Raw genomic sequence first — 9620 nt, forward strand, 5'->3', positions numbered from 1 at the left:
TCAATTTGTCTCAGCTCTTTTGGAACAACATCTGCCTTTTTTGAAGCTCTACACATAGACAGGATGTGTGAGTGTTAATGGCTTTTATGACAATGCCCCTTACAACCCCAGTTGCTCTCCCATGCAACCCCCAAAGGAACTGAGGAGGGGTTTACAAAAAAAAAAAAAAATTGCATTCATTGCCTATGCATGCACTGCTAAGTAGGAAGCATACAAACTTGTGTGTTTCTCTTTGTGCCCACAGGCTTTTCATGCTTTGGGAAATTGCTTCAGGCAAAAAGTATTCAGGGGAAGCGACATTAATTACAAAGAAAGAAAAGAAAGCATGCAAATCTTGGAAATTAACCAAAAACCGACATTTCAATTGAAAATTAATTTTCAATTGAGCAAATGAGAGAAAACGGTGAGGTTGGAAAAATTGTAAGTCGTCATTCTTGGGATCGCATGAACAAAAAGAGAGCCAGCTGCACTGAACAGGGCTCTTTGGAATTGGATTTAAGTGTGCTGTAGTTGTTGATCTTTGTTGGTTGTTGGTATTTTGACCTACATATATTCATTCATTCAGTCATTCTATCGCTTTTTCCTCACAAGGGTGGCAGGGGGTGCTGGAGCCTATCCCAGCTGTCTTCAGGATGTTCGGATACCGATAGAAAATACCGATGACATACATGTAGTGTAGATGTTCAAATGTACTACTGGCTGTATTAGGGGCCACCAAGGTTCTTCTGAAGCGCAGATGCAATATCAGTGTGATGTCAGTGTGCACAACACCGGTTTCAACTACGGCGCAAACGCTCACTCGTCACAATCGTCAAGAGTCCGACGCAGCCCCGCACACAACGAAAGGTCCTCCTGCACTAAAAGTGCTACATACAGTAGTGTCTGCATGTTCCCAAATCCGTACTGAGGTGGTCCTCATCCCCAAATTCTGCCCACACTTGCATGTCAAGTCTTCGGCCCCAAATGCAGTACCAATGAGTTCATGAATCTGGGAAATACGGTAATTATTATTTAGGAGACACTCTGCAAAATGTATTCCAGGACTTGAACTTTAGCAAAGCTCATCTAGCTGTGTAGGCATGTTGTTTTTCAGTGATACCAACCAAATTTTTCAAAGATGTCACAAATCAGCAGCCAGCGAACGGTAGCCTCCTTCCGCCATTCCCAGCAGGAGCCTAAATGGCCTCATTCATCATCGGAGAATATTCCATCATCAAATATTTTACCTTCAACAGTTCAGGTTCATATTTTTCCCCATTGAGTCACATGATTGTGAACTTTTGAGTTATCACACTGACAAAGACATTTAGTTCATATTATTATACGTTTATCTCCATGTACATGTGGTACCACTTTAGTTTTGTCCCCAACCTGGTCCCCCATGTTGCTTTTTCAGGTTAGTCTTCCACAAAGCCCCAATGCCGCCAAGTTTCAGGTAGCCAATTAAAGACTGATTTATCACAGGTTTTTTAAAGCAACCTACTATTGGTCTGCAGGAAACACGATGTCTCCACAGGCTACATTTCTATTGTGATCTGTTTGCACGATAGTTCTACGTTGTCAGCTTGATCAGATTGTATTTTATGAGAGACGGCACTGACAAAGCCTTGTCTCCGATCTTCAAATATCGATCCCCAGAGCCTCGACTGAGGTGCTCCTAGCAAAAAAGGCAGAAAGAAAAACAGATCATTAAATGATTTTAATTAGGTGATCTGTCACAGGCTGCGATTACCAGATGTAAGTGTATGCATTTGGGTCGATGGCACTACAAACCTCCCGCCCATCCACGATCCCTTGTCACCTGCTGGAATGGGAGTTCGATTTGAGTAGAGCTCATGGCATATTTGCATGGACGGATGGCCCACTACAGCCCGTTGACGGGGGGGGGGCATGCGGTCACCTCTTGAATCCATCCTGTAGACATCACGTATTCCGCTTATGTTATGAAGAAATGATTGGAAATTCTTTCCCCTTGAAGATAAAAGAGCGTGTGTATCCATACAGACTGCAGACAAAATCTCATATTCACTACAGCGTAAAACATCATTACATATTTATGAGTCGGTGCCAGATGACAGGTTCACAAGAGAGGGAGGAACCCAAGCGTCAGCACCGGAACCTGTCTGGTGTCTCTGTGTGATATCTGATCGTTTTGGTTCATCTCGCGTTGCTACTGATTAAAAAAAATACAACTAATTACAAAGAAGGTGTACCAACTCACTAACTGATATGAAATTGGAAATTGAAATTGAAATTATAGATACAATATAGACTTTTGTGGCGAATTTTGCATTTTACTGCTGAGTGTGTTGGCATTTTCTGACCTTGGAGAAATTTCGTACCTTGTCCCGCTAAAGTGTCTTCTAATTGATGCATCATTAATAGAAGGAAAGTAAGCTTGACAATGAAATCTATTTCCTGTTTTTCCAGGTGGTGAACCCACCGAAGGCTTCCACTGCCAAGACGAGTGCCGCATCCTCGGGCACTCAGACCGCTGTTGGATGCCTCGCGTCCCTATCCCAGCACGCGTCAAGTCGCCTGAGCATGCCCGCAACGTCATCGCTCTGTCGATCGAGGCCACCACGGTGGATGTTCCCCACTATGAGGACGGCACCACTAAAAGGACTTTTGCCACCTTTGGCAAGGACGGGCACGAGGATGTAGAGCGAGGCGACATGAAGGGTAAGCGGACTCAGGAGTCTCAGGTGTGCAGCCCCAAAGCCAATGGCGGGGCGGTGCGCGAAGCCGGCAACGGGCGAGAGGCGGCCAGCCCTATCACTTCCCCCGTGCACCTGAAGAGCCCCATGTCCAAGCCCTCGTCTGCCTACAACACACTGAAATGCCGCGACGCCGAGCGCATCGCCAACCACAGCCTGCTCCGGCAACCGGAGGGGAAAGACAGTGAGCCGTCGGTGCGGGAGATCAACACGCTTCTCCACGACGGCCGCGATAAGGAGTCCCCCAGCAGCAAGCGCTTGAAGGACATTGTGCTTTAGCGAGCTTCACCACAACACACTTAGTGTAAACTCACATATATATAAATATATACCCCGCAATAGCGTGCATTGACACAAGAGTCCAACAGAGGGACGAGACCAGACACACCCATTTGCAGTCTGCAATATTCAAGAGTGTGCTGCAGCTAGTTGTGTGCTCATGCCAAGGTAGTGGATGTGGCTTTGTTGTAGTTGCGGTACTTTTTTCCTATTTGCTTTTTCTTTGTCTTTATTTTCTTGCTATCAGCAGTGAGTGGACAGGCAGGTTACTGTTGACTGCACGGACGTGGCTGTCGGAGCTTGCCAGCCCTTACGCCAAAGCAGGACATGTTTGGACACCCCTGGGTGCCGACGCTTAAGTACAGATATGCCTTTTTCAACGACTTTTGTATCACAATTAAATATTTGCCTTCTTTGGTTTTGCAGTTGGTTCTAGCTGCCAAAATCGCTCTTTGTTCCTTTGTATAGTGAGCTCCGTTGATGTAATGAGAAAGACACAGGATTCATTGACAAATATACTTCTTCAGTTTGTTGCGCATCCGGGAGACGGGAAAGGGTGACCTCTCCGTCTCATTTGCGCCTCACCCTGCCAACTAATAAGAGAGGCTCTCGCTGCATCTCGGAGGATATCCCGGTGTCACCAGACTGTGAGGTGTTTACAGTGTTTAGATTCTGTCAATGATGGAGCCAAATGAACTGACGCAGCCTCTCGCAAAAATGGACGGACCCGGCTGTACACCTCCATATCAGCGGGGGTGCCCAACCTTGATTGTAGTCAGTGGAGCACAAGTTAAAAAGCCTGTGCTCCGGTCTTGTACTTTTTCTGACTTTTGACTATGGGGCTAGGATAGAAGGGATCGTCACTCTTGTCTTGCTATGTGAAACTCTGTATAGGGTTGACTATTATCATTTTTATTAACCTGTTGTAATGTGACAATCCCTTTAAATGTTTTGTTTTAACAGATTAAAAAAAAATAAACATAAACATTGGTGTTCGACTGAAGCTACAGTAGCGTTTGTTACACAAACACAAAAATAAAAAAAAACATATGCCAAAATATATTTTATAAATAATTTAAAAATGTATAATGAGAATATTTAATGATGTGTAGTTATTCTATGAGTAAGTTATACCTGAAATTAACTTGCTTTTGTTTTGTTTTTTTGTCTTTTGCTTTTATATTGAACCAGATTTTGTTTTGTTTTTTTCAAAATTATCTGTTTTTTGGTTTACTGTGTTACCCCCTGGCAACTGTTGACTTGCAGTCTACCTTGTTGTAAAGAGTTTCTTATTGGTCAGTTCTTGTGCCATCAAGTTTCTGTGTGGGCTACTAGAAAATGTAAAAAAAAAAAACAACAAAAAAAAGACAAAAAAAAGAAGCAATTTCAGCACCAACATTAGTGTGTCAGTCCAATGAGCTTAGAGTGAGATGGCAAAAGAAACCAAAAAATTAATAAATAAATAAAAATGCAAACAAACCATTAATTTGGAAGATGGGGTTCCACCAGGTCTCCTGCTAAGCCCAGACAAGTTTAGGCAAAACGTTTTATTTTTTAAACCTCCAGTTGAGAGTCTGGGTTCACCCAGCACTTTTCTCATGAGGCTCCACCTGTGTTGACTTGATCAAGTTTTGATCATAGTGATATAAACAGAACTGCCCCAACCCCCCCCCCCCCCAGCATCATGCAGCAGGTGAGAAAGATTGATGTCATTCTAGGACATCAGCAATGTGGGGTTTTTTGTTGCTTTGCAGTAAATTATGTACAACGTGGAACATGTGAATGAAAGTGGACAGACTGCATACATACAAAAAAATTAGATCTTGTAGCTGAATGTTTTGCTGGTCTCACCCTTGGCTTCTGGCAAAATGAACATCGGAATAATCACTGAATGTATACAGCAGCTTACAATTAAACTATTAAATGTGGTCTGCTTGGTTTTTCTGGTCTTTTCTGCACACACGTAAAAAAAAAATGTATATAAAAAAGTGTCCAATGTGTTCATTAGGAGACAATGTCTGAGCTTCAAGCCACTGAGTGGTCATTATCCCTTGGCAATGTTTTGCTTTATATCAAGGAAGCAAGTGGTGGACGAAGATATAGAGCCAAATTCTGTGGTGTTACGTGAACATTTCATAGCCTCTGTATCGCATGTAAACCTTGTTAAAAACAACACACATCGCAAGACAAAACTAAAAGCTCAACCCTGAAACCCACAGCCAATTTACCAACAACTAAATAAACACATTTAGTTTACACCACGATACGGCACTGCAACATTGTTGTTGTGGTATCCCAAGTTATCCCCAACCACAGAAATGTCTGTATTATTTTTGTTGGAAAAATACAGTTGCAAATGCAATCCCGGGATGTCCGAAAATGAGTTGGAAGAAGCAGATCTTATGTAATACTTCCAACCATGGTAATTACAGTTTAGTGTGTTTAAATGTTATCATTTTCTAGGAGGGAGATAAACGAATGGAGCATGTGTGAAAACAGATTATGCAATAAAAAGGCAAAAGAAAAGTTATGTGGTTAAACAAAGAAACAATGAAAGAAAACACATTTTTACTGCTGCAAATGGCATTACAAGTTTACAACGACAGCAATGACTAGTATATTTTAACTGAGCACAATTCATTTACCATCTGCAAGAAGGTAAATGAATTGCATCAGTCAGTGCCATGCAATATGTGTCCATGTCCATTGTGTTTGTCGTAATAAAATGGAAATTAACAGTCGCAAGTGGCACCGGCTGCATTAATATTCACCACTCTCTCTATTGCCATTTCCCATTATTTCACGAGCGGACCTTTTGGGAAAATTCCTACAAGTGAGGTGTGCGTCTATTTCTGGTTGAGAGTGTTCCTTTTGTTTCTCGGAGTGCGTCACCTGATGCCTTTTGTGAGACAAAAATACACAGAAGTCACAGTAAAGGTGACAAGTGCTGTGGAAGGCAGGGGTGTCCAAATTTTTTCCACCAAGGTCCGCATACAGAAAAATGAAAGAATGCAGCTGGGCGCCGCTTTGATGATCTTTACATATCTGTAGATAAAACACGGCAAAACCAATCTAATGTATGTCAAGATAAGCTAAGCAGTTAAATACGCAGTACATTTCCCATTTTGCGCATTGCCATTTTGTGTGTGTCACAAAGATGATGAAATAAACACAGTGGAACCTTGGTCAGCATCATTAATTCAAAATGTAACCGAAACCCACATTTAACCAAATCATTTTTTCCCATAAGAAATAATGTAAATCTAATTATTACCATCCAGAAAGCCAAAAATGACTAATAACAAGTGGTTTTAACAATTATAGTTTCTCATGCATAAAACAATTCAAAATGCATATAAATACATAGGATGTGACCAAAAACAGGAAGGTGGTGGTGGTGGATGATCTCGCTGCCACAACGTGTCTTCGGGAACATTCATGTCATCAGTGAAGCTGACGTTTGTCCCTTTCATTCATTATTTATATGCATATAATTTAGAATTGTTTTATGCCTGTCAACTATAAAAACGTGTTATGGGTTAACAGCTTTGAGCGTCAACTGCTGATGACATCACAGCGAGCTCTGTTCGCCCTTTTGTTTAGCTAGCAAATAGGATGCTAGCTGGATTCACGCAGTGTATTATCAACATAACAATATCTGCACTATATCGTACGCTAACTGTCCAATTCAACCAAACCGAGGCAAAATTGTGGCATAACTTTTCAGCATTTTACTAAGATAACATGCTAACATAGCCAACGCTAACTGAAGTGTCACTAGAACTTACATTTCTTAGACCAACCATAAACAATTTAGTTCGCACACAATATAACGAAAATTTAATTTTGGAATTTTTAATTGTATGCAAATGAGCTGACACACAAAATGAACTTGTTTGTGTGGTATTTCTGATGTTTTTCATCATAATTCAGACCAAAAAATATGGTGTATATATGGCGTATATAGAAATACGTATGTTGTAATATCCGTAATGAGTGTTACGTTCAAGATTTCTACTGATCATCTTGTTGATGGTTTGTGAACACTCAAGGGTACTCTTATGTACATTTCACTACAGACATGTTGGCACATTAAAATACAATTTTACAGAGCTATGTCATACTTGTTAATTGTTTTTCTGGGTAATTTGTTCGGGTAATTTAAACAGCACCTTTCATTCTAAAATACATGCACCAACACTTATGCACAACATTAATGAAGTTTCTGCACAACATCGCGATGAAGTGTGATGGGCCACTTCTCCCTCAGCCACTCCACCATGAGGATGTGCATCCTGACGCAATGATGGGACCAGACTGCACACTCAGGTTCAAGTTCGAGCACAATGAATTGGCCACTTATGAATCAAGTTGCATTATGACAATTTGAATTTAACGGTCTGATTGCTTCAGAAATGAGGACAGATGGGTTTCAGTGCATATCTTTTTTTTATTCTCATTAATTTCTTTAAGCGTATTGGATATGCTTACAAGTGTCGAGACAATCTTGTCAAGCGTGTCAGCTGTCCTGTCCTGATTGCCCAACACCGCTTCCGACATCAGGCGTGGAGGGGCATGGGACCGAGTATGTGTGAAGGTACCTCATTTGTGAATAAATCAAGCCATTATTGCAGCCTAGGACATATTTTGATCTCTCTCACGCACCCAAAATCCTGCCTTTAGGATACACACTTTAAATAAAACGGTGTTTTAAACTTTGGATTCCTCTGGAGTAGAAGCCACACAGGGAAGAGATGGAAAAAAAAAAACGAAACAACATTTCGATTTGTCCCACTGTCTACCTCGATTATGACCCCGATCAAAGAGGTCAAAGAGGTTTTGGGTGTGTCCTGAATTTAGCTGTTTTTTTTTTGGCATTAAATTTGAGGTCAAACCATTTCTTTTCACCTCCTCTGTTGTGCATCCTTCTCCCGATACTAGGGCTACGAAATAGAACTTTATCCCATGGCAAATTTCCTTTAGCATTTACCTCCACCTCCGTACGACTTCTCTTCACCTGCTGCACCCCAATTAATTTACCTTTGCTTTGGTCAATTTGAAATGTGCATCTTTATGGGCATTGATGGGATGTTACCTCTGCTAATCACGTGTTAATTCAGCTCACCTTGCATGCACTTCAGTTTACCAGGATGGGATTCATTCATTTAAGAACACAGCTGTGAACAATTTTGCAGTAACACTTTAATGTGTAGCGTTTTCTTAAAGGGGACCTCTTGTGCTTTTTCCACTTTATAAATGTATAAAGTAAATGTATAAAATAAATGTATAATATAATATAATATAATATAATATAATATAATATAATATAATATAATATAATATAATATAATATAATATAATATAATATAATATAATATTATTTATTATATATATATATAATAAATAGAATAAATAATATAATAAATAATAATATATAAATAATATATTATATATTATAAATATATTATATAATATATATTATATTATATATAATATATATTATTTATACATTTATATAAATAATATATAAATAATATAATAATAATATTATATATATATATATATATATATATATATATATATATATATATATATATATATATATATATATATATATATATAATATTATTATATATAATTTATTATATTATTATATATAATATAAAATTATATATAATATAATAAATGTATAAAATTCCACCTATAAATGTAGTTAGAATGTTGCATTCTCATGTTAAATGATGCCAAAGTTTCAGATAATGAGGTTTGCGCATTTGGAAGTGAGGTGGAATAGGTGTAGATTCTGGAAGAACTATAAAGCTTTATGTGCTGGTTATTGTGTGTAGCTGCTCTACAGGAGTTCACAACTCATCGTGCTAACTAACCATGTTTTAAAAGAACAGACTGTTAAGCATTGTACGGATATTGAAGCAGAGTACTTCTACTGTGTTAAGAAAGATATGTCACAGTTTTGGACCATGTTTTTGTCATTCATTCATTTTCTGCCGCTTATTCTGAAGAGGGGCGCGGGGTGTGCTGGAGCCTATCCCAGTTGTCTTCGGGTGAGAGGCTGGGTACACCCTGGACTGGTCATCAGCCAATCACAGGGCACATATAGACAAACAACCATTCACACTCACATTCATACCTATGGACAATTTGGAGTGGCCAATTAACCTAGCATGTTTTTGGAATGTGGGAGGAAACCGGAGTACCCGGAGAAAACCCACGCATGCACGGGGAGAACATGCAAACTCCACACAGAGGGTAGAATTGAACCCTGGTCTCCTCGCTGTGAGGTCTGCATGCTAACCACACGATCACCGTGCAGCCTATGTTTGTGTCAATTTCAGGTAATTTTAATTCATTCATAGTGATATATGATAAGGGACAAATATTAAAGTATAGTTTTTTAATATGCAAATGAGTTGATGGAAATGTTTCTTACTATACATATAATGCTATGTAGCTTTTAGTACCCCTTTCAGGAGAATTACACTCTCACCAACTGAAAAAAAGTCTATTTTTGGAAGGGAGGCAAATCGCAAATGGTGCGTGGATCCACTATTGTTGACTACATATGAAATAGAGGTAACACATTTTTCTCAACTTGTTTTTGATTTT

At 39.5% G+C, this 9620-nt stretch overlaps 1 protein-coding gene across 4 annotated transcripts in view; it reads left to right on the top strand.

The window, feature by feature from the left end:
• The window catches only part of pcdh19 (protocadherin 19), a 75053-nt gene extending 68281 nt beyond the window's left edge, over positions 1-6772 (top strand). For 2 of the 4 annotated variants that reach the window (XM_058074680.1, XM_058074681.1), the window contains exon 5: positions 2431-6769. In XM_058074680.1, the coding sequence (XP_057930663.1) occupies positions 2431-2996 (566 nt within the window). In that variant the 3' untranslated portion in view covers positions 2997-6769. Of the gene's footprint in view, positions 1-2430 lie in introns of all 4 variants that reach the window. The other 2 variants (XM_058074682.1, XM_058074683.1) reach the window with 2 other exon arrangements.
• The last annotated feature ends 2848 nt before the right edge of the window (positions 6773-9620 follow it).

The sequence above is a fragment of the Doryrhamphus excisus genome, chromosome 6 (assembly GCF_030265055.1).
Source record: "Doryrhamphus excisus isolate RoL2022-K1 chromosome 6, RoL_Dexc_1.0, whole genome shotgun sequence".
NCBI classification, from domain to species: Eukaryota; Metazoa; Chordata; class Actinopteri; order Syngnathiformes; family Syngnathidae; genus Doryrhamphus; species Doryrhamphus excisus.